Source organism: Bos mutus, chromosome 13, assembly GCF_027580195.1.
Source record: "Bos mutus isolate GX-2022 chromosome 13, NWIPB_WYAK_1.1, whole genome shotgun sequence".
In the NCBI taxonomy this organism is placed as follows: Eukaryota; Metazoa; Chordata; class Mammalia; order Artiodactyla; family Bovidae; genus Bos; species Bos mutus.
In genome coordinates, this window is record NC_091629.1 from 66,758,161 (window position 1) to 66,783,467 (window position 25,307).

The 25,307-nt window shown below is 41.3% G+C and overlaps 2 protein-coding genes across 6 annotated transcripts in view; one reads left to right on the forward strand and one right to left on the reverse strand.

The window, feature by feature from the left end:
- Positions 1-17,189, reverse strand: part of LOC102264477 (heat shock 70 kDa protein 14) — a 28,628-nt gene extending 11,439 nt beyond the window's left edge. The window contains exons 1-9 of one of the 5 annotated variants that reach the window (XM_005894844.3): positions 16,920-17,189; positions 15,723-15,803; positions 15,567-15,649; positions 7,047-7,095; positions 6,813-6,918; positions 5,794-5,884; positions 4,731-4,835; positions 3,507-3,668; positions 1,766-1,921 (exon numbers count right to left, since the gene is read on the reverse strand). In XM_005894844.3, the coding sequence (XP_005894906.1) occupies positions 1,766-1,921; positions 3,507-3,668; positions 4,731-4,835; positions 5,794-5,884; positions 6,813-6,918; positions 7,047-7,095; positions 15,567-15,649; positions 15,723-15,803; positions 16,920-16,976 (890 nt within the window). In that variant the 5' untranslated portion in view covers positions 16,977-17,189. Of the gene's footprint in view, positions 1-1,765; positions 1,922-3,506; positions 3,669-4,730; positions 4,836-5,793; positions 5,885-6,812; positions 6,919-7,046; positions 7,096-11,769; positions 12,269-12,748; positions 13,549-15,566; positions 15,650-15,722; positions 15,804-16,919 lie in introns of those variants that run through there. The other 4 variants (XM_070381924.1, XM_070381922.1, XM_070381925.1 and 1 more) reach the window with 4 other exon arrangements.
- Positions 17,190-17,340: 151 nt separating this feature from the next.
- The window catches only part of CDNF (cerebral dopamine neurotrophic factor), a 36,542-nt gene continuing 28,575 nt past the window's right edge, over positions 17,341-25,307 (forward strand). The window contains exon 1 of the mRNA XM_005894843.2: positions 17,341-17,556. Coding sequence (XP_005894905.1) covers positions 17,442-17,556 — 115 coding nt within the window. The 5' untranslated portion in view covers positions 17,341-17,441. The remainder of the gene's footprint in view (positions 17,557-25,307) is intronic.

Consider the following 25,307-nt stretch of genomic DNA (forward strand, 5'->3'; position numbering starts at 1 on the left):
TCTTTAATTAATATCTAATTGAAGCTATTGTATCCTGACCCTCGCCGACGCTGTCCCCACTTCGAATACCCTGGATCAGCCGGGGCTGGACCCCGGCACTCAGCAGAGCAATATCATGGGAGGAAAAAGTCTAGGTTATTCATCTACATACAAATGTATATAATATTAAATTCACATAGAAAAATTATCATACCCATAGCCTGCTTATAAGCTGTCAAAAAACCTAAAAATAAATTCTCAGTGTATGGCATTTCTACCAATAAATCTATTGATTCAAATCAAACCATAATTTGGAAATTTTTGCTATTTTTATGTTTTAAAGTTTTAAAAACTGTTTCTCACTACTTTTCTTTATGGTCTGAGCCTCTGCTGCATTTAAGTTTGGTTATTTTGCACCCCCTGAGAAGCCTGAATGCTAGCAAATAAAATAACAAATTCTATTTCCTTCTTAATAACTGATATGAATAAGCAAACATTTACTGAGTACTTGGACAAACTTAGCACTAAGTTAAATATTCTGGAAACAAAAAAAGTATAAAGACTCTCTTGCCCACAAGAGATTAAAATTCAATGAAACAACTTTCTTTTAGGTTGTAGCTTGAAATGTCTTAAAATATCTAGAGAACTTTCTGGAGCCACTGGCCACTTGAGACTACTGAGCACTTAATTCTGGCTAATGCTACTGAGGAAATGAATTTTTAATGTTATTTACCTATTTAATTAACTAAAAATTTTAAATAGCCACTGGTGGCAGTGCTGACCTGGAATCAGGGAAAACCCAGGGAGAAAGAGGGAGCAAGCTACAAGGGCCAGACAAAGAGAGAATTTAAAGCCTAAAAATAATGTAATACTGTATTCTGGATATTCACTAGGCTTCCAAGTCACCTGTTAGCTTGTTGGGAGGTTTAAATAGTGCTAACTCACGGTAGCTATTAGTGTGGTGAGTAATACACAACACACAATGAGAGGACAATGGCCTCCCCTACCCATTCCTGGGTGGAGGTGCAATCATTTGTAACCAATGTTTTGGATTATGGAAAAGATATGAGCATTAAAAATAATTTTATGCACATTAAATCTGTGTTTAATAAATGTCACAAAAGCTATTAAAATTTAAAATGTTGCCAATGGATGACAAAGCAAATAAAACCAAGACAGAGATCAATCCTCAGAGTAAGGTGACAGGTAATGAGCACGAACTTGGGACTCAAACTAGCTGGGTTTGCATCCCAGGTCTGTCACTTACTAGCTGGATAACCTTGGACAAGAAACGAAACCTCCTGTGTAAAGTAAGGAAAACAACAGCACTTACCTCATTGGGTTGCTATGAGAATTTGAGAGTTAATACATAAGAATGAACTTAGAATATAGCCTGCCACACAGGGGTAACAGTGAAATAGTAAACAACCACTGATGCATGTGGAAGCCCCACAAAGAACTAGGGACTATACAGGTGGGACTGCTAGTCAAGAAAGGAACTTTCAAGTCTCCCCTTATCATTCTTTCAAAGGCCTGGGATGCTCCTGTCACACACTGCTCCTGGTAGGTTTAACATAACAGGGCAGTCACCACTGACATGGTTGCTTTGGGAACAGTCATTTAGTCTGACAAGAGCTGAAAACCCTGGAAGTAGAAACAGAAAAGCTCTCCTTTTATAGTGGGCTAAAAACCTCAAGTGAGAAAATGAAAAATCCGAAGTGAGAAAATTACACCTAAATGTGAATACATTTGGAACTTTTTGAAGTTTTTCGAACTGCAGTTTTACCTGGACACGTTGCAGTCAAAATCCTGACCTTCATACAATGAGTCAAGGAAGCAATTGGCGCTTCCCAAGGTTGACAAAGAATGTTTTGCAGTGTCAGCACCGTTCATCAGCTTCATCATGGCGCGGGCATTTCCTCTCACATCATGTCTGAAGGATCTAAACAAGAAATACAGTTTTTGAAGTTTAAAAATTACTAGGTCATTTAGAATTTATTGTAATTAAAATCTGGATAATCCCCATTAGGATAATTGTAAGCTCATGAATCAGGGACTTCCCTGGTGTCCAGTAGTTAAGACTCTGTGCTTCCACTGCAGGGGGTGCAGGTTCCATCCCTGGTCGGGAAGATCCTGGATGCTGTGCCATATGGCCAGTAAAAAAATAAATAAATAAGCTCAAGAATCAATATTAATACCAGATTTTATTTTTTCAGAATATATAAAGAAAGAGAATTTGAAGAGGGGTCTCAGGAAAAATGAATAACCAATATCCTTAAGACTCTGAATTGCTGGATTGTTTAACCACAGTTATGGACTGCACTGAAGAGGTAGAGGAGCCATCATCTTTTTGCAGATGAGACAAAAGGACGTTGAAGGAGATTCATGCAGTTCGGTCAAGTCTCATACTTCACCATTTACAACCATAGCATGATTCTTGCTGAATGGCATAGACTTATCTGTCCAGCATTAAAAAAAAAAAAACTAAAAGTGCTTCTTCAAAGAAATTTGAAACCTATAAAATATGTAAAATTACAGTTCTTCTACTTCCAAGGTGAGTTAACTGTTAAAACTGCTTGCTAAGTGGTGACTGATGGCTCTGCTTTTAAACATGTTTAAAACCCATAATAAAATTAACAGTGCCTTTCCTTGAGTGGGAGGGGCTTCCCTTGCGGTTCAGCTGGTAAAGAATCCACCTGCAATGCGGGAGACCTGGGTTCGATCCCTGGGTTGGGAAGATCCCCTGGAGAAGTGAAAGGCTACCCACTCCAGTATTCAGGCCTGGAGAATTCCATGGACTGTATAATCCATGGAGTCGCAAAGACTCAAACACAACTGAGTGACTTTCACTTTCTTTCACTTTCCTTAAGTTGGAACACCTTTATAACAAAAAGCATCATAGGTCTTTATTGAACAAATGAGAAATTACCACTTTTTCAGGACTTTTTTTTAACCCAGTGTAGTCAAACTGATGAAAACACTACTTTTTAGAGCAGTGATGTCCCAAATATAACCTTTATATATTTGACTCATGATGTGCCAAACAGGATTAGAATTTTGAATGGAATAATTACATCCAGCAACAAAACTAAAATATTCCTTGTGGTAATAGATAGCACATAAGACTGGTTCATTGGAATCTAACTACAATATAATCTTTTACACCTGTAAAAACTGTTCAGAAGGTAGTGAAACCTTACTGCCTTTACCCTCCTTCACCCAAACATAAAAGCAACCACTGACGAATTAGGAAGTTGAACTTGAGATCCAAGTTCATGCAGTTCAGTGTCTGGTGGTCCCTTACACCGAGTGAAAACTCTAAGTATACTGTACGAGGCAGCTGGGTCTCTGCTTTCGCCTGTTTGCCAGGATAGATTGTATAATTTCAGACATGAAAATATCCAGTGCCCTGGAAAAACCATGCCCTCCTTTGAAAGGACAATTTCAAATAAATTCGGTAAAAAAAATTAAACCTGAAGCTAAATTTCAGGTTTATCACCAAACATATCAAGTCCATTAATACTCACCTCTGAAACTCAGAGGCTAGGTACTGTGCTAAGGTTTCTGTGAAGTGGGTACCTCCAATGTTATCATCAGTGTTTGTTGAAAGAACACGGTATATTCCACTGTTAACTTCCATGACACTGATAGATAAGGATGTTCCTCCAAGTTTGAACACCAAAATGTTGCTAAAAAAAAAAAAAAAAAAAACCACGAGTAAGTTATGAGAGAATCATAGTATTGTAAAGCCAATTTTGATTTCTTAAACTAAGAAGTCATTTAGTTTAACTCCTGTAAATCACAAATGAGGAAACTGAAGCTCTTATGGGAGAAATTGAGGTGTCCATGGTTATCACTTAGGAATGAATCAAGCCTAGAAACCAGATCTTCTGATTTTAAGTCAAAGCTCATTTTTATTTAATCCTGCTGGTAAAATTGTATTCTTTCTCACTAATTGGAGTTCAAGACACTAACTTTTCAAAGTAAATAAAAAAGAGATTTGCAATTAAAGTAAGTCTAAGAGCATTAAATATAGAAACTTCGTTAATACTCTTAGTTACTACTGCAATGTCCATGTTCTACAAAAGTTAAAACATATGCAAAACTAGGCATTAATTTCCTATGAGTCAAAATCCAAAATTTCTGATATTCTACATTTTAGATTACTTAAATTCCTAGTGATTTATATTAGTTTCTTTGTGAGATATGAATGAAAAGATACAATTAGGGAAAATTAACACATCTGAATTGACATCCCTAAAGTTGCACAATGTGTCAGATCTATTAGGACCAGTTTTACAATTAAATTAGGAGTACATTTTACTATTTCATTATCAAATGAAATCTTAAATTCCCATCCTGTCTTTTCTGTTATCTCCTGCCATGAAAGTCCTCACTGTTTTTCTAAGTATGTTTAATATTCAAATTGGTAGTAAACTTAACAGTGTCCTAGAGCTTCAGTTGTAACTTGGCTGGCTTATAAACTGCAAATCTTCCTTCCTAAAGGGACAAAGTGTTAGATGATAAGAGAAGGGCAGAAGAGCGCAACCTTCCCTCCTGTTATATCTGTTCTCAGCTTTCTAGGACATCTTTCTCATCTATTTGAAAAACTCTAGATGAGGATTTTGATGTCTTTCCATCTATAAAAGCTTGGAATGACTGCACTATATAACAATCTCTATTGAAATAACTGCTATCATCTAAAATGTTTTCTACACTGAAAAACTTAAAGCTGAAAATATGGTTTTTACCTTTTTCCAGTGGGGGAGTCCTGTCCAATTCCGTAAGCCAAAAGAGCTGCAGACGGTTCGTGGATTAACCGCAAAACATTAAACCCAGCAGCTCGGGCTGCTTCCCTGTGGACAATGTGCTTTTAATCAATTTGGTATCGCATGTTCAAGTCTACATTTTTAGAAATGCTCTGCTAAAGATTTTATGCAATAGCAAATAAGATTTCACAAGCAGAACATGAAGGGTAATGATCTTTTAGAAGCAAGATAACAGAACACAAGAAACAGACCTAAGTCTTTAAGTGTAGAGATTAATTTCTCTTTAAAATAATAATGTTCAGAGTCTATTTTCTTGACAAAGAAGACAACATGTGCCCATATTAAGGGAAAGAAAGCTCTCCAAATGCTTGAGCTTACAAATTTCAGAAAGAGATTAGGACATATTTTATAATTCATTTCAGAGTTAATACAATACATATTTATAAAACACTTATAATACATTTCCAATTTCTTTACTTTAGGTTCACAGCTTTAACATTCCACAAGTACAAGTAAACAAAGCAATTCTGTGGCCCAGAAGCAAATCAGATGTTCAGCAAAGCCCTACAAGGAACTCTATCTACAGACCAAAAGACTGGGTGCTTGCCAATTACATTTGCATAACAACTTATGAAAACTAGATACAATTTTTTGTTTAGATGTTTATCTAGGTTAAAAAAAAACTCAAATACTTTCTAAAATTGCTTATTTTTATACAATTCCTACATAAGCCTTAATTACAATACACTAAGGCAAAGTGATTCACAAACGTCAACTTAATCTGGTCATCAAATGTTTCCAATCAAAATAGCGAGGAAGATATTAATACATGCGGTTTCAGGTTCTTTTGACACTTCATAAAATATAGGCAATATTAATGATTATTACCACGATTTTACCACAGGATTTACATATATAAATATATACATGATATACAAACACAACATTTTGTGTAAGGTATTTTCACATATAATTTTACCTTTTACTATATAGCAATGTTGTGAAATTTATATTTCCTTTAAGAGAAACTTCATATTATACTTACCCAAGAGCACTTTTTTGCTTTTCTCCAAAATCAAATGGAACAGTAATGACTACATCATTGGCATCTGAGCCCAAGACAGAATGTGCCGTTTCTGTATACGAAAAAAAATTTTTTTAGTTCATGAAACTTAATGTGGTAATCATGTCATGACATACATAAGTCAAATCATTACACTATACCCTTTAGTTATATAGTGCTGTATGTTAATTATATCTCAATAAAACTGGAAGAAAAACATAAATTCTGACAATACACAAAAATGTCAAGTGATACTGAGGTTTATTTTTTTGTGCCAAAGATCTTTTTATTATAAAGATTTTCCAATTTGTGAGGCTGTCCCACCCCACTGATCTCCTTCTCTTGTTCTCTTAAACTGTGCACTACTTTCTATGGTTTTGGTATAGTTCGTGGACATGTGACTAGGTACTTTCTAAAGTGTGTAGTTCTCAGGCTTCCAAGTTTCAACCACCTCCCAAATGAGATGGGCCCCACTGAGAACGGGCTTCTGATGCACAAAGGTGCAGCCCAACTACCATAAAAGGCTGCCCTCCATCCCAATTACTTTCATCACAGATTCCAGAGCTGAAGTAAGCCTCGTCAACAACCCACTCCAGAAGTCCTCAAGTTGTTCCACAGGAGGCTGCTCAGCTCCAAGCTTTTGCCTGAAGTGATAAAGCCAGACCTACCTAATCTGCTTAAACACTGTGGAGATTGTACTATCTTGAGGGAGACATAATAATTCACTTTTCACCAGCTTACTGGCCACTTTGTCTTTAGAAGTTTTGAAAACGCTGATTTGGCCCCATCCATTTACATTTCTTCCGGGGAAACCACAGTCAAGGAAAAGAAGTCGTCTAATCAAGGTCACATGGCCAGTTAGCAGGCCAGTCAGGTCTAGCATAATTTAGGCCTCCTCACTGCACATCTGCTCAATCACCCTGCTTCACTCCAGATCAAAAAACACCTCTAGCTTTTTTAAAAGGCCAACTTTTAAAAAGATCTTTTCCTTTGCTCAATACCTTTCATTTTACTAAATATCAGTCTGGCAACATCTTCTGGGCTGACAAATTTCTTTTCTTCTCCAGTATCTATTTCATATAATAACTTCCCATTTTTTTCAATGACCTGTGAAAGAAGTGTGTTAAAATAAGAAATGATTTTAACAAAATACAAAGTTTCAAATCAATATAATTGGGTCACGACCTTGGCAGTTATTCTGTGTAACAGGGAAATAATAATAGAAGCATACTCACTAAACATTTACTTTCCGTGATGTATTTCCGAGACTGAGGATCATCAGAGCTGTCCATAAGACAAATATAAATATTTATATCATCATCATTGATATGTAAGTTTTAAAGATTATATTCTTCAAACCAACAAATATAAAAATATAATTACAGTAATTCCATGAAAGCGTTAATCTTCACATTTGAAAGTAAATAACTCTTACTTGTTCTGATCTTACTATCAATAGATGTTATACATTTGAGAATATTTTCATAGTATCAATTACTTTAAGTCCTATAATATCATATCTTTGATCATATCTCAGAGCCAAACCACTGAGATTAAAAAGGACAAAAGAAGGTAAAACCTCAAACCGGAATACCTAACACCATCTTTGTTGCTTGGTTTCTGAACATGAATCAATGTCTGAAACCTAAAAGCACTGAGCAAAAGTATGAATATTATTATATGTAAAAGTACAGAGTACTACAAGTAGATAGATACTGTCCTATACAAAGTAGGTACTCAAGAAATGTGTATGGCAAGGAAAAAACTAAGACAATGGGTATTACGCTGCTCAAAATAGTAATACAAATTAATGCAGACTAGTGCAGATTACAAAACATTTCCACTGGATCTTCCCAGCACTTAAGCGGGGTTAGTTTGGCAGGTAGTATTCAGGAGTAACAGATTTATAGACAGTCAACAACTTACAAGCTGATAAGGGGAAGAGTCAGTACTTGATCCCAGGTCTTCTCTACCAGGCTAGGTAGACTGCCTTGCAGTGAAGACAGTGAACTACTAAGGTACTTTTGCCTTGAGCAGGGATAAAAGTCTGATTCTTGGCCTAATTTCATCTATAAATGAAGATAAGGTCAATCCTTCCACTTAACCCTTCTTGCAAGGGGCTGCAGCTATTCTGTCCAGAGACCAGTCTTAACTGTTTAGTAGGAGGAGATGAAAATTAACAGTGGCTCTTCACTGAAGGGTTACCAAACATGAGGGCCCTAATCTGTGTAAACAAGGGGGAAATGAAAGGGACTTAAAAATGGGATTAATTTGGCTTAGAACTTTGTTGGCAATATTTGTAGATTCCTCCTATCACCTCCACTATGACAGGTAAGCAGTTTGTCTGACGTCACATGGCTAATTAATAGCACAACTGGCTGGAATCCAGATCTTTCATATAAAGTTTAGTATTCTTTCCATTAACTCCTGCCCTCTTTTCTAAACCCAGTATTTATACCATATCCTGGACAAATATTTTAAGGATAAGAAAAAAAAGACTAAGTGTGCCTATGGTAACTTTTTCCCCCATCAATGCTGTAATGTTGGCCTGACATGTAGTGGTTTAGATGCCTTTAGAACAGAATTTAAGTCAACCAGGATGATTTCTCTGAGTATGTTATCCGTCACTCAGATAATTTGCCAGAAAAGGGTATTTTAATGGCTTTAAATGGAATTTAATGAACTCTTAGAAATGGCAGTTTTGGACCTGATAGGATTAATGGGACTTAAAGGACTTTTAGAAATGGCAAATTCTTTCTCAACTGAGGGTCTTGTTCATTTGAGGACAGAAAGCACATGTAGCTCTGAAGGTCTCAGAGAGGTAAGGTCCTGGAGGTTAGCCAGTGGATAAGCAGAAAGCAGAGGATGGGGATGATGGACAAATGTTCACAGTAGCACCAGAAAGTAGTGGACTGACCCACATCTGTGTACAGATAGCAACTTTATTTGTCCACACCAGGATCAAGTCACTTCACAGAGAGACAGAGGGTGGTGGGAGGCTGGTATACACAGCACCATTTACTTTGCAGGCTTCGGGAGGCAGAGCATCACTCCTACCAGGGCACCCTGGCCTTCATCCTCCTCTTTCTTGAAGGGCCCCTTGCAATAGGCAGATCCTCACCCCACACTAACATGCTACTGGGCTTGTTCCCCGCACCATCCCAGCACAGAACCTATTATAGCCATCTGTCCACTGGGTCCTCATGCAGCTCCTATGAGGTAGCTGGGATGGCCTCCCACTGCAGAGGGGAGGGGCCTGAGGTACAAAACGGTAAAGTGACCTGCTTGTGGACAGATGGGGAGTCCCAGCTGGGCCTAGAGCTCAGGCACGATATCTGGGCCTGTTTTCCTCCAGTCTCCCTTTATTACAACTTCCTCCTCTGAACAGGCTTTGGCCTGTTATTCTGTTGACTTCTTTAGGATCTTTCCCTTTAATTTTATTCCCACCTTCAAGTTACTTTACCCTTCAGGTCTGCACACTACTGCCTCTAAAGTTCAACTTGACCATCATGCTTTAGCACTTCTCTTCTCTCCAATAAATCCCTGCCGGAGTACTTTGCTACCATTAAGTGATTAATAGAGTATGGGCCTAACTGTTTCAAGTACTTCCTTAATTTTTCAGAAAATCTAACTATCTACAGGTAGTGTTATCCAGTTGTAACTGAAATGGATCCCTCTACATAAGGGCCTAAAACAACACAGAAGAAAATTTAAAAAAAAATTATCTCCATTTCCAGGCCTTTTTAAAGCAAGGAATCTATGTCTGGGTATGGAGTTAATACAAGTCCACGAGAAGTCATAAATATCAATACTGTAGAATCTTTCCCTAAAATACAACTGTTAGCAGTGTTTCAAACATACATTAATATGCTGCTGTGACTGAAAACATGACAATCATAATTTCACTTTGTCTTCTGTTATGCTATTCATCTAATTTTCTGGAAGGTACGAGAAGGTACAAACTTCTCTTTAGAGATAAATAAACTGAGGCACAAAAAAAAGACAAGTGATTTGCTCAATGTAACAAAGTGTGACAGCATCAGAACCCAGGAGTTCTAACTCGATTCCAGTGTAGTCTACCTCACACCTCCTCCATAATCACTCGTTCACCAGAGCAGCTTGCCTGCCTGCCATCTGTTCCTGGTTCCAGGGATGTTCCCACTGTGGTTCGGACCATTTCTCCACCTAATGGTATTTCCAGCATTTAGGTAAGCAACTGAGCTGCAAAATATAAAACAAAACCTCTCCCAACAGGCCTGTACTTTTTATTTCACTCTCTAGATTACAGGAGGGCTTCCCTGGTGGTTCCAGGGATAAAGAATCTGCCTGCAATGCAGGAGACACAGGTTTGATTCCTGGATCAGGAAGATCATTGGAAAAGGAATGGCAACCCACTCCAGTAGTCTTACCTGGATAATCCCATGGAAAGAGGACCCTGGCGGGCTACAGTCCATGGGGTCACAAGAGTCAGACATGAGTCAAGAGACTAAACCACCACCACCACCACCACTAGCTTATAGGAAAGCTTTTTAAATTCCAAGTCTGCTTTTTATATTTCTTGAAATAACTCATGTCTCTTATGTCTCCTGCATCAGCAGGCAGGTTCTTTACTCCTGAGCCACCTGGGAAGCCCAAATAACCACTAAGAGCTTTAAGTCAGGTTAATGATGGTCAGTTATGGCTTCCCTTCTAAAGTAAGTTGGAAGCCTGGCTCAATACCATCTATCTCCTGTAGGAAATGTGTGTGTTTCAGAGAGAAAAGGGGATGTGTCTGTGAAGGGCTGGTGCTTTTAAAAAGAGTTATCTGTTGCAGGCTTTCCTTATTCATACCACCCTCAACTGTTACCAAAGCTATTCTCTTCTAATAATATGCCATTAACAAGGTGAACTTTTGTTTACACTTTGTGAGAAAAAGTGACTCTGGAGTTTCCTAGAAGAAACATTTTCTCAGTCTTGCCTTTTGCAACATTCTAGACAGAAAACAAAGACACAGAGAACAAAATTAGCTACAAGTATTTGGGAAGCTTATATAATCCAAATTGTTTCCATGATCTCCAAATGACAAACCAAACCTAAAGATATATAAGTATGAATATAAAGAAACCTAAACATGGAATGCAAAGAATTTACTTATAGGGAGTTATTTTATAAGATAGCCAATTTCTCATCAAAGATTATCAACATGAACCAAAACACATGATTGTGGCTTCCTATCAGTTCTGAACCATATCCATAGAGATAGACTAAGGACAAGTAAAATAGAGGCAAAGATGGTTTGACTATTCAGTGCTTCTAGTAGTTATGTCACAGACACAGCAAATATAAAAAGGGACCAACACATGTTGTGTCTACATTAGCCTAATGAACTACAGAGAGGTTTTAAGAACTGAAGATTGTAAACTCCAGGAAGCAGTCAAGTTAAACTAGTAGAGATTTAAGCAATGAGGTCATGGTGTACAACCCTAATCCTGTATCTTGTCAACTACTGTGCCTCACCCCAGCCTTCTCTCAGCCAAGGTCATATGCTTTAATAACTTACATGTGTATAGTGCTTTAAACCCTTTTACATCTATTTCAGCCATCTGATCCTCACAACAACCCTGTGAGGTAGGCAGGTTTAGCAGCTGAGGAAGCTGGTGTATAGAGGTAAACTAAAGTGTCTCCCATCAGTGACAAAGCTAGGGCTAACTAGCTCTGTGGCCTTGGTTGCATCCTTTTTCTACTGGGCCACCCCTTGCATTTCTAAAGGGTCTTTCAACTAGTGGAGACACCTGGGAGCAGCCACTAGCACATATGTTCCTACCACTCCACATATTAACCGTTCATCCACTCTTTTTTGTCTGAGGACATGGAAAAGGAGCTGGGGTATCAGGAGGCATTGGTTGGACCCAGGCTCTGCCAGTGTAGGAAATACACTCTTGCATGATCAGCTTCTAACTTTTGGTGTTTGAAATTAACCTCTGAAGCAACTTTTCAAGTCCTAGCTGGAAAGCCCCGGTTGCCTCTTCCACTGCTGTGGCCAAGCGTCTGACCGCAACCACCGCATCCCTGCGGAGCTCGTTGGCAGTGTCCTGCTGAGCGCTGGCCTCCTCGCCAATGGCAATCAGCCGATCCAGTTTTTCTTGCTCCCGCTTTGAAAGTTCTCGTGCCAACCTCCTGTTTTCTGCCAGCTCGGCTGCAATAGTCCTGGCCACTGACCGCCTTCTTCGCCGGGCCCACCTGGGAGGGGGCTCACTGGTCAAAGGTCTATCCCCACCAGAAACAAAAGGAGCCCTGGAGGAGGAGGCTGGAGGCTGCTGTGCGGAGGCCACCCCGTGAATGTTTCGGCTGGAGCTGGAGCAGGGGCTGGGCTCACCGGACACAGCCAGTCTGGTCATGGGGATGCTCTGACAGGGGGCAGCTGCACCTCTGAAAAGGTGATGAGAGCTGCTGTAGCTGGGGGTCCCTTGAGAGCACCCTGCAAAACAAAGCAACAATGTTGCAGAGAGGACATTCCTGCTATGGGAATGCTTGGAGCCAGCTGCAGAGTTGAGACACAAGGACAAAACCAAGGCATCTCTCTGCAGGGGGTGGGGAAGAATTCATTTTCTCATGCGGATATTTTGGTCTGCTACAATAGTATGTCCAAAACATCCCCCTCTGCCTTCCATGGAGCTATCCAACCCTTTCTACAGCCACAAGTTCCTAAGTCCCCATTATAAATAATGCCCAAACTAGTTTGGTTCTAAAGAGTACTTGAGGTTTAAAAGAGTTCTAATATCATACATACCTAGGGTTATAGCTTTTAAAAATCTGGAGCCCTTTCTCTCACCATTAGGTTTAAACGAGAGGGCAGGGGCTGAAATAGCGACTATGCTGAAGAGGTCACCATCCAAATACACACTGATGAGAGCCAAGTGACTCTGGGACCCGGACCCTTCACACGCTTGGGGGTTACCTGCACCCGAGGATTCATCCCAGGAGTCCTCGAGGTCACTGGTTTCTGGCATCTGGTCACTGACCCTCAGCTGACAATCATCTGACTCCTTCACTGTTTTCAAAATAGGCTGATGCTCTGCTGCCTGAGTCCTTTTTGCTCCCAGAATGCTGGTCCCCTCCTCCCCTGGGGTGTCAGGGGCTGCTAAATTCAGGTCACTGTGCTTGGCCCAAGCAGCGTCCTCCATTAAGTTGTCTGCATCAGTCACTATCTGATTTCGGAGAAGCTGATCCAAAGTATCATAAAAGGGACAGTGTGGTGGGTCGCCCATACTTGTGGCGTGGGCCACATAGGCCTTTAAATATAATGCCTTCAGGACTTTGAACTTGGAGCGGCACTGACGCTCGGTGCGGCGGAAGCCTTCCTGCTGCATCCGCTTGGACACGGCCTGATAGACATCTGCGTTGTGATGCACGGTCTGCAGGCGCTGAATGTACTCTGCCTCGCCTAGTATGGAGAGAAGCGTCCGTGTCTCTTGTCTGGACCACCGGATGCCCGCACTGCTATTGGAAGTGGCCATGGCGGACTGGGAAGAAAGGCTAGCTGGAGGAGACTCTTGGGCAGGAGGGTGCCGACCTGAAGGTGTGAGGAATTTCTGTGTGCTCCAGTCTATCTCCAGGAGCCAGCCGCTTCTTCCCTCTCTGGGCTAATTGCTGAGAAGCCAGGTCGGAGGACCGCATTTCTGGCTGGAAGGCCACAGGGGAATGAAAGTTACAGGAACGGTGTAAGGATAATTGTGGCAGTAAGTTAAGTGGTGCTACCTGTAAGTAGGTTGCAAAGAGAAAGGATGCCAGGGTTGAGAAAAGCCCAACTCTGGGAGTTCGCTCAGGATGGGGACTGGACCAAGGGCTACAAAGGGCCTTACTGGCTTGGCAACAAGGGGACTGGCTTCTCCACAAAAGGCAGGATGCTTCCAAGGCTGAGACCTGGAACCACCGTGTATCTGTAAAAATCACCATTGTCTCGTAAGTAGATAGACCAACGGGGGCGGGGATGCCTGGATCCCGAGACACATCACTCTGGAGAAGGGATAGCAGGACCGTGGTGCAGTAATATGTGTCTGCTGTGGCTCATTCCTCACTAACCTTGGCCTGGGTGGTATGCTATGCTGTGTGTTACCCATCTGACTGTCACCACTGCGCTCCTTTGTTAAAAAGGTAACTTCCAGGGCCAGAAAAGCAAGCTAAAGTTGTTCTCACTAATACAAAGCTTTTTGCCTAATATGGCAGAAGACATCCATATCTTTATTTCCACCACCTGCCCCCAAATATCAACAAAACCCAAAGAGGGCTCCCAAAGAGATGCACCTATAGAACTATTCTGGATTTTGACCGTGTCAATGCCAGTACCCTGGTTGTGATAGTGTAGTATAGTTTTTCAAGATGTTACCAGTTGGGAGAAAATGGTAAATCCAGAAATAGATTGGATCTCTCTGTATTATTTCTTGCAACAATATGTAAATCTACCATTATCTCAAAAAAAGTTTAATTAAAAAAAATATTATTGGCTGCTTACTTCCTGCCTTTTTTTTTCAGTTTATAATTTGAAAAATTTAGACAGCAACTCAATTTATTTTCAATATGCTCAGTACTAAGTTTAGTCAACAGATACATGGATATGCGAGTGTATGTATCTTCACAACAATTTGAATTCTCTCCAAAACACTATAGTTTTTGACTTAATCACAGATATTCTAAAGAAAAAAAAATGAGCATCAAGTTCAACTTACCTAAATATATAGGTAAGAGATAATAAAAAACCAAAATCTGTATGTAATATATATATATATATATACACACACACATATCAAATTTAATCCATGATTTCCCAAACCTAAAAACAACACAAGGAAATTTCTACTTAAATTCTCACCTGAGTAAGGTAGAAAGGAAAGAACCTGAGGTTAAGAGTTAGGTGTCCTGGACCACAGTCCTGTAGAGTTCACCCCACTAAACTAATTTAGGGATACTGTAACTTCTGCGTGCTTTGAATTTCTTATCCAGAAATGAGGAGGTATAAAATCTGCCCTTCCAATCTTACAGGGATTTCTGTGGATTAAATAATAGATGTGAAAGCACTTTTAAATTTAAAAACACTATATCAAGTATTACGACTCCAATGAAAACGAAAACCCCTAATTTATAATTATAATTTGAGGTAATCTATAATTTGAGGAGACAGAAGTCTGGGGAAGCAGGCCTCTTTAATCTTTTAATTAAAGTTATAGCAGATGATTAACCTGATTCTTAAGACTTTAATTAAGCTGTTTTCCCTAATGATTTAAGGTGTAAGCCAACTGGAAAAGTTAGTTCCCAGAAAGTGTCACAAAGAGATCTGAAGAAGAAAATCAATAGCTTCTACATAAATATTCACCAATTACAATAGACTTTACAAAATTCAACTATAGTGCAAATAAATCTTCAAATTCCCACGCAATCTCGCAGTTTAAAGAGTACTGTAAAAACGTGTTAAGTTCAAACTGCCACCTCTGAATGATACAAATTATCAAAACTAAATGCACACTGGCATCTACCAATACTAACAGACCTGTAAGCGAGAAGCAAATGTCTAAATGTCTCCGTGAATCCCATCTTTGAGAAAATTCAGCACTAATATCAAAAGATAACAGCCTACTGGGGAATTCTGTGAAATGACTCAGTCATTAAAAACAACGAAAAACACACTGGAAGTTTCTAGTTTCATTTCAAATTATGCTTACATTTAAATTATAAACATGTTTTTTGTTTACCATAGGTGAAAGCATTATTTTACTCCATACCTTCTGCCAAGGATCTGCTTGACTTTCATTACTGTGTTTGAAATATTCCTTATTCTACTTTGTTTTGCTGCCAATCCAACAACCTGAAAAAGAGCAATCTATTACAACACGTCATTTTATACTTATTTCAATGTACAAAAATGAGGAGAATGGTACCTCTTCATTTTTTGAGTAAGCAACAATGGCTGGAGTAACTCTGTCGCCTGCATCATTTGCGACCACATCAGCCCGGCCATCCTGGAGGTAAATACACAACTGTATTAGTTCTTTTGAAATGAAATATATAGTCTCTTTAGATACATTCAGACATATGTGGGGCCCTGTGACTGACATATATGTGGAAACAAAAACTGCTTTACTGTATTTCTAGATCTTAATAACCAGAATTCTACAACCAGCTGCCTCTTTTCAGTCTGTTCTGCATAGTTGATAACAGAAGAGACATGATAATAACCTCTCTATATAAAATAACGTGTTAATACATTAACCTTTCTATCTCTTTTCCTTTTCCCTGTAAACGCTAATCTTTCTTCCCTCTTTTTACATATGATGAATTAGCAACAATCCTTCGGCTTTTCCCTACAAATCATTTGACATTTAACCGTGAGACGAGTATCAGGGCTGTCCCTTATGGTTCCTTCCGCCTCCCCACAGACGAGAAGAAGCCCTAAACTCCCAGTCACACACTCATTTCCAGAAAGGACAAGTGACTGGAGCACACACCATCAACTGGCTTCCTACGCTTCTCGGGATTAACAGGTCCAGTTCCAGATCGCCGCCACCTTGCTCTTTCTTGGCAAACGTCCAGAAACCTCCGGGTACCAGACGCTCGGGTCCCCCTCCCGGCATCCTGCGTCCATGAGGTCCCCAGGTCCGCCTTCCTCCTCTAGGCCTCCAGCGCCCAGGACGTGGCCGGGTCCGTCCCCACCCTCAGGGGGGACCTCCAGCTCCCAGCGTGTCCCTGGGTCCGCCCCCCAAACTCCCGGGGCCTCCAGCGCCCAGGACGTTCCCGGGCGCGCCCAGGACGTTCCCGGGCCCGCCCCCGCCCCTGGGGCCTCCGGCGCCCAGAAAGTCCCTGGGTCCGCCCCTGGGCTCGGGGCCTTCGGAACACAGGATGTCCCCGGGTCCTCCTGCACCCTGGATGTGCTGGGTCCGCAGCTGCCTTTCCTGAGGGGCCGCAGGGGAAGAGGCCGAGTCCGCCCAGCCCTTAGCCCCGAGACTTCCTCGCAGAATCGCCTCTCCGTGCGACGTCCCTAGGCCCGCGACACGCTGTTCACAACCCCGCAGACCAAAGGACTTGGCCTCGTACCCAAAGGACGCTGCACCCGCAACCCAGCTCCCCGAGTCCCTCACCTTATAGACGGCCACACAAGCTGATGTGCAGCCCAGGTGAACCCCGATGGCCGCCATGAGGCGGCAGAGACGCCGGCAGCACTAACGGGTGGTTTCCCAACAGCAACAGCGCCGGGCCGCGGCACAGCCCCATCAAGCACCGCGGAGACTTCACGTTCCAGTCCACCCACTACGCCTCGGCCCTTGCCGAGGCCGCCCGCGTCGCCGCCAATCAGCGTGAAGGTCCCGCCTTTTCTGTCGCGCAGTCGGCGATTAGCTATTGTGAGTCTCTCCCCGCTGGGGCAGCACAGCTTGAGCAATATTGCGCACGCGCAGGTCGGGGATGAGAAACGAAAAGGCTCCTTCGTCCCACCCTCTTTTCCTGAGAGCCAATGGAAACTCACGGTTGAGTTGCGTCATTTGTCCTAGCAACTCCGGGTAGATTCATTGCATCCCAGGCTCCGCGCTGCTTCGTCCTGCCGGCGATACCCGCGCGGCTGTTCTTTTCGCAGGTGGCGAGGAGTTTGAAACTGCTGGCTCAGCATGTGGTGCGGCGGCGCAGCCGCAATGGTGGCCTTTTGCGCCGGACTTTGGGTCTCTAACCCGGGGCGGGCGCAGGGCCAGGAGGCCGGGGGGATCCCGGGCGCCGACTGTGAAGGTGAGCGGTGTGAGACCTGCTTGCATGGCGGTGGCACCAGGTCACAGCGCAGCTGTTGTTAGCTTTGGCGTCTCCCAGCCTTGGCTATAAATAACATTGCACTCAGGAATGCGGGCCCTGGCCCTGGTTTCTGATCGCCTTCGTCCAAGCCTAGACAAAAGTTCGAGCTGGGCCCAGTGACACCTTCAGACTGCGTTCTTGGTCTGGCTCTATTAAACCGCCGTAGTCAAAGCTGGTGCGTTTATTTATTTATTTTTCTCTTTGTCCCTCATTTTTATTTATTTTATTATTATTATTTTTATTATTTTTTACTTTACAATATTGTATTGGTTTTGCCATACATCAACATGCATCCGCCACGGGTGTACACGTGAGCTGGTGCGTTTAGATTTGGACTCAATTTTGTGCACACACGTCTAGCTGCAGAGACACGTGCTGCTTCTTGTAGTGTACAGAAGTCTTTCAAGTTCAAATTAGTTTGTAACTCCCAAAAAGACAAAACGTGACAAACTATCTGTAATTGAGGTGAAATGGCTTAAATCAGAGGACAGAATTAACATTTGTTAGGACTTCACAGGGAAAAGGGACTTTACAAAGGAGTACTTTAACTCGTTAGAAAAAGGAGGAATACAGAAGAATGAGTCCTTTGCTGTTCACGGAATCTCCTCTGTGGACTTGCAGCTAGAATAGATGGGTCTACATCCCACTCAGCCTTCTGGCTCCAACTGGCACTGTAACTGTTTCTTGAAAAATCAACGTGACAATACCTATCTCAGAGGGCTGTTAATGAGATCAAAGAAGATAATTAGCTGTGCTAGCTCCTCCCTCTTTGTGTTTTCCTTGTGGCTCAGCTGGTAAAGAATCTGCCCGCCATGCGGGAGACCTGGGTTCGATCCCTGGATTGGGAAGATCCCCTGGAGAAGGGAAAGGCTACCCACTCCAGTATTCTGGCCAGGAGTCTATGGGGTCGCAAAGAGTCGGGCGACTTTCACTTTCAGCTCCTTCCTCCTGGACTACTGGAGCACTTACCTCGTGTTTAATTCATTGAAATAATTACCTTAGATGTATATCCTTCACTCATCCCTAAGCCTGAAAATCTATTCTCACATAACAGGAAATGGTAGCTTCACAATACATGTTGAATGAATGGGTAACTACAGACTGTACCATATAAGTGAATAAGTCTTCACAATTGGAGTCCAGTTTTCTGTCGGCCCTGCAATAATTAAGCTTTTCTCCAGAAATTTAAAATACCTACATGATGTTATTACCAAACTTTAGATACAGGTAGTTACTCAGCTAAATATTGTAATTTTGTTTAAAGGTCCCGTATAACTTAACTAGGTCCTACACGTATAAAGCAGAACTTAATAAGGCATAGACGATTGGATTAATCATCAGCAGTTTAGTTTCTGGAGTTTCTACTTACAAACATTTCGGAAAAGCCAGAGCATATGTATTAATTAAATCTGAAGCTTCTAACTTGAATTTATTATAGCATATTGTGATTATTAACTGGCATGTCTGACTAACCTGGGTGTGTGTTCCCCTTTGTTAACACTAGAATTATAGCGAAGGAAATACTGGTTTTAGAACAAAACGAAAAAGTCTAGATCTGGGTCTGTTTCTGCTTATGAGTCTTTATCATTAGCCAATTAACTTCCCATCAATGTATAAGATTAAAATGCTATACTATACATAATGTAGGGCAAATTGCCATTCTTATCATGACTACTCTGTGGCATGGGACACCACTGATTTCTTTTATCAATAGAAAAACCTGACACAACATCAAAATTAATTGGCTGTATTTTGAAATTGGGAGATGTCATACTAAAAAATTCAGATTTCTGACTTATCTTGAAAACCAGGTTACCAGTCAAGACTAGCCCATCTGTCCATATAGTGGGAATTAGCTGTGGCTGCTCTTTTCAGAAAGGACAGCGCATTGGTCCTTGGATTGGTTTACCCATTCATTTTATCTGCCTGAGTCCTGAGAGTATTTAAGTTTCTGATTGTTTTAGGTCAAGTGAAGCTTTACTGGAAAAAAAAGTAAATATTTCTGAATCTCATTTAAAGGATAGTATTATGGGACTATTAAAATTCTTTTTTACTTTGAAATAATTATTCACTTATGGGACTAATTTTAATAAATAAAACCCTACAGCATAACTAAAAGGAGTATGATTATCTGGTTAAATACATGCCAGAATCCTTAAACTAATTTGTTAGTTGATTTATAGTGATATTACTCTCTTCATGTAAGCCCAAGGAATCTTTTCTATTCTTACTGTGACTTCTCTTTGGCATGGGACACCACTGACTTTTTCAGAAAATTTCTTCTCTCCCTTTTGGCCATGCCAGATGGCATGTGGATGTTAGTTCCTCTACCAGGGATGGAACCTGCACCCCCTGCAGTGGAATGGTAGAGTCTTAACCACTGGATCGCCACGGAAGTCCTTAAAATTTCTTTTCCTCATGGCTATGATACTGCTTTACCCCTGCTTTTGCTTCCTGTCTCTGTGCTCATTTGCTTGACAGTATCTGTAAGTTTCTAATTCTCTAGCCATGGCTTCAATATTAGAATTTTCCAGAATTCTGCCCTCTGTCCTCCTCTCTTCTCAGTCTACACACTCTTCTGTGCAATTGGAATTGACCTACCCATAGTCTGATTAATCCCAGATGTTTATATCTACCCCATCTCCTTTCTGGAGTCCAAGACCTTGAATCCAATGGACAACTGAACACATCTACTTAGATATCTTCTACTTCAAACTCAACAGAGTCACAAACCAAAGTTATTTTCTCCTCTCTTTCTCAGTCCCCCAAGTCTGTTATGCTATGACACCAGTATATAACTAGTCCACTAGACTAGACTTCTCTCCCTGATCCCCTAAACCCATCAAACACTGGGGCTATTGATTCTACCTTCTGATTGACTCTGCTCCTTTCTTCTGCCCAGCTCCAGTGCCTTGTTACCAACCTTCACCATTTTCAGCTGCCACAATTGCATCCTTCCCCTAGTGTGGTGATCATGTAATTCCCATACATAGTATCTTTTACTGATCTTCCAAATTCCTCCAGGGAGGTGCCTCCCTTTTGTATCTAGTACGTGTCTCATAGTGTTGAGAAATCATTTTGGCTTCCTCCACGTGTGCCTTCCTTGACAGTCAAGACTTTTTCTCTTCCCACATCATCTCCAGCAGCTACCATGGTGCATAGTTCAATTCTGTTGAACACACGTTATATAGTGCTTCAATAACAGGTTATATAGCTTATAGTGAGTCAAAAGTGTATCATTCAAAGTGCAAGTTAGAATTCCCAACTTCCATCATCTAGGTAATACATTGACAGAGCAACAGTTGAAGTGTGGATATCATCTGAAGGTGTATTTGAGAATAGAGAAGGAGCTTTGAGGCATCAGAACACAGGGTTTCTTTTGCAGGAAGAGGAGAATCAGGGGTCATCAGGAAGCTTTAAAGATGGTTTCTGCATTGATCCCTACAGCAGGTATCTCCTTTGCATACTTATCAAAATGCATGTTTTCCACATTCTATCAGCAACATTCAACACAACTTATCAGTCAGTCCCTCCCTTTTAACACTTTATTCACTGTCTCCTGGGACACACTCATTCTGTGTTCTCATCCTACCTTACTGGCTTCTTATTTCAGTCCTTTCTGGTTCTTTACATCTTTTCAACTCCTACACAATGGAATTACATCACACTGAGACCTGGGATCTCTCCCTATCCTGTGGTTTCACCCTTTAACACCATTTTATTGTTCAGTTCAGGCGCTCAGTTGTGTCCGACTCTTTGCGACCCCATGGACTGCAGCACTCCAGGCCTCCCTGTCCATCACCAACTCCTGGAGTTTACTCAAACTCACATCCATTGAGTCCGTGATGCCATCCAACCATCTCATCCTCTGTTGTCCCCTTCTCCTGCCGCCTTCGATTTTTCCCAGCATCAGGGTCTTTTCCAGTGACTCAGTTCTTTGCATCAGGTAGCCAAAGTATTGGAGTTTCAGTTTCAGCTTCGGCATCAGTCCTTCCAATGAATATTCAAGACTGATTTCCTTTAGGATTGACCAGTTGGATCTCCTTGCTGTCCAAAGGACTCTCAAGAGTCTTCTCTAACACCACAGCTCAGAAGCATCAATTCTTCGGCGCTCAGCTTTCTTTATAGTCCAACTCTCACATCCATACATGACTACTGGAAAAACCATAGCTTTGACTAGCCAGACCTTTGTTGGCAAAGTAATGTCTCTGCATTTTAATATGCTGTCAAGTTTGGTCATAACTTTTCTTCCAAGGAACATCTTTTAATTTCATGGCTGCAGTCACCATCTGCAGTGATTTTGGAGCCCCCGAAAATAAAGTCTGTCACTGTTTCCACTGTTTCCCCTTCTATTTGCCATGAAGTGATGGCACAAGATGCCATGATCTTAGTTTTCTGAATGTTGAGTTTTAAGGCAACTTTTTCAGTCTCCTCTTTCACTTTCATCAAGAGGCTCTTTAGTTCTTCTTCGCTTTCTGCCACAAGGGTGGTGTCATCTGCATATATGAAGTTATTGGTATTTCTCCTGGAAATCTTGCCTCCAGCTTGTGCTTCATCCAGCCCAGTGTTTCTCATGATGTACTCAGCATATAAGTTAAATAAACAGGGTGACAATATACAGCCTTGACGTACTCCTTTCCCAATTTGGAACCAGTCTGTTGTTCCATGTCCAGTTCTAACTGTTGCTTCTTGACCTGCCTACAGATTTCTCAGGAGGCAGGTCAAGTGGTCTGGTATTCCCATCTCTTTAAGAATTGTCCAGAGTTTGTTGTGATCCACACAGTCAAAGGCTTTGGCATAGTCAATAAAGCTGAAGTAGATGTTTTTCTGGAACTCTCTTGCTTTTTTGATGATCCTTTTCTGTCCTTTATTGTGCCCATCTTTGCATAAAATGTTCCTTTGGTATCTCTAATTTTCTTGAAGAGATATCTAGTCTTTCCTATTATATTGTTTTCCTCTATTTCTTTGCACTGATCACTGAGGAAGGCTTTCTTATCTCTCCTTGCTATTCTTTGGAACTCTGCCTTCAAATGGGTATATCTTTCCTTTTCTCCTTTGCCTTTCGCTTCTCTTCTTTTCATAGCTATTTGTAAGGGCTTTTTGCCTTTTCAGAAAACCTTTTTGCATTTCTTTTTCTTTGGAATGGTTTTGGATCACTGCCTCCTGTACAGTGACACGAACCTCCATCCATAGTTCTTCAGGCACTCTGTCTATCAGATCTAATCCCTTGAATCTATTTGTCACTTCCACTGTACAGTTGTAAGGGATTTTATTTAGGTCACACCTGAATGGTCTAGTAGTTTTCCCTACTTTCTTCAATTTAAGTCTGAATCTGGCAATAAGGAGTTCATGATCTGAGCCACAGTCAGCTCCCAGTCTTGTTTTTGCTGACTGTATAGAACTTTTCCATCTTTGGCTGCAAAGAATATAATCATATAAATCCAGATGTACATACCTAGCTGCTCCTTACTGTTTGCAGTGTCAAATAGTATATTAGCGTTCTCTAGAGAAACAGACCAAGAAGATAGATAGACACATACATACAGATAGATTTATTATAAAGAATGGCTCTCCTGATTATGGAGACTGAGATATCTAAAGTCTGTATCATGGGCCAACAGGCTGGGGGCCCAGGAGAGTTGATGGTGCATAAGGCAGTCTACTGGAGAAATCCCTCATGTTTGGGAAGGGCAATCATTTTTGTTCTATTCAGGCCTTCAGCTGATTGGAAGAGGCTTATCCACATCATGGAGGGCAATCCATTTACCTAGAGTTCATGGATCTAAATGTTAATCTCATTCAAAAACACTCTCCAAGTGGATGCATATAAAATTAGTTGTCACAGTTGTCTACAAGTATCTCAAACTTCATTTAAGTATGTCTAGACTTAATTCCTGGGACTTCTTTGGTGGGTTCAGGGGCTAAGACTCTGCATTCCCAGTGCAGGAGGCCTAGGTTTGATCCCTGGTCGGGGAACTAGTTCCCACATGCTGCAACTAAGACCCGATGCAGTCAAATAATAAAAATACTTTAAAAAAAAAAAAGACTGAATTCCTGCTGAGCTTCCCAGTTTAGCAAATGGCAAACTCCACTCTTACAGTATCTCAGGCCAAAATCCTTGAAGTCATTCTTGACTTCTGCCTCTGCCCACACCTCTGTGACTCTCTCATGCCACATCTAATCCATTAGGAAGTTCTTTTGGCTTTGCCTTCAAAATATATCCAGCATCTCATCACCTCCAAGGCTCCCACCCTGGTCCAAGATAGGCAGCTATTCTAAGAACCTCCAAACTCTTCTGCCTCCTTTCCTTCTTGCCCCCCGTGCAGGGTATTCTCTGAAGAACCTCCAGAGGCATAATTTAAAAGTCATGTCAGACCACTGCACTCCTCTCAAAACCTTTAATGGCATCCCTTCTCAGAGCAGGATCCAGAGTCCCTACCATGGCCCCAAGGCCCTAGATGACCTGACATGCTGCTGTTTATTTGACCTCATTTTCTACTACTCCCCCTCTTCATCACTCTACTTCCCCAGTATTGGCTCCCTGACTGTTCCTGGTGCTGCCAAAGACACGCCTGCCCTATTCTTCCCTCTGCCTGGAGAGTTTCTCCCCAGCAGTCCACTTAATCTGTTTTCCCATTTCCTTATGTTTTCTGCTCAAACACAACTTTATCTGAGAGACCTTCCCTGACCACCCCATTTAGAATTATCTTGTCACCCTCTATCCTCCTTACCAAGTTGATGTTCCTTCATAGCCACAAGAGACTTTTATTTATTCACTAGAATGTAATCCTTGAAAGAAGGAACTTTGTTTTTCCAACAGCCTGTAGAATACTGTCAGGCACTTACTAATTGCTCAATAAATGTTTGTTAAAACCACGACATGGCTATTATATTTAGTGTTCTGTTCTTATTAAACAGCATAAAAAATCATGTTCTAAAAATGGACATTTCTAGTCCTTCAGCTGAAAACAACTAAAAACACTGGATAAAATGAAAAATATGAAGTGTAAGTTAGGAAGGCCTTGTTGTCTGTTGTTTAGTTGCTAAGTCGTGTCTGACTGTTTTGCAACCCCATGGACTGTAGCCTGCTAGGCTCCTCTGACCATGGTATTTCCTGGGCAAGAATACTGGAGTGGATTGCCATGTCCTTCTCCAGAAGATCTCCCCAACCCGGGGATGGAAGCTATGTCTCCTGCATTGACAGGTGAGCTCTTTACCACTAAGCTACCAGGGAAGCCCAGGAAGGCATACTCAGAGGCCAAAAACAATGTGAAAACAGGAACCAGAAGAGGTAAAGGGACCCTGAGGCTGGGATTTTTCTTGAGAGTATTTGCCACCCAGGCAATTGGAAGTTAGATTTTTCATGGCTATAAAATAAAAAGAATGAATAAAATAAAAAAGAAGGATAAAGATATAGCCCAGAACCTTCTCAAGTTAGGCACATAGTAACTGGATCCTCTTCCAATTAGTTTGAAACCCTGGAGAGCTAGACCTTCATTATAAAAGGTGACCTGGAAATAACCACAACTCTACCACCATCTCCAGAGACTAAAGGGAACTGTAGTACTTGAACTTTTTAACTGAATAAAAGGGAAAACAAAAAATACCTCCTAATCACTCATAGTCACAAGCTACCACACAATATGCATTGAAGTCCAAATGTACACAGCCAACCTGGGTGATTCAAAACA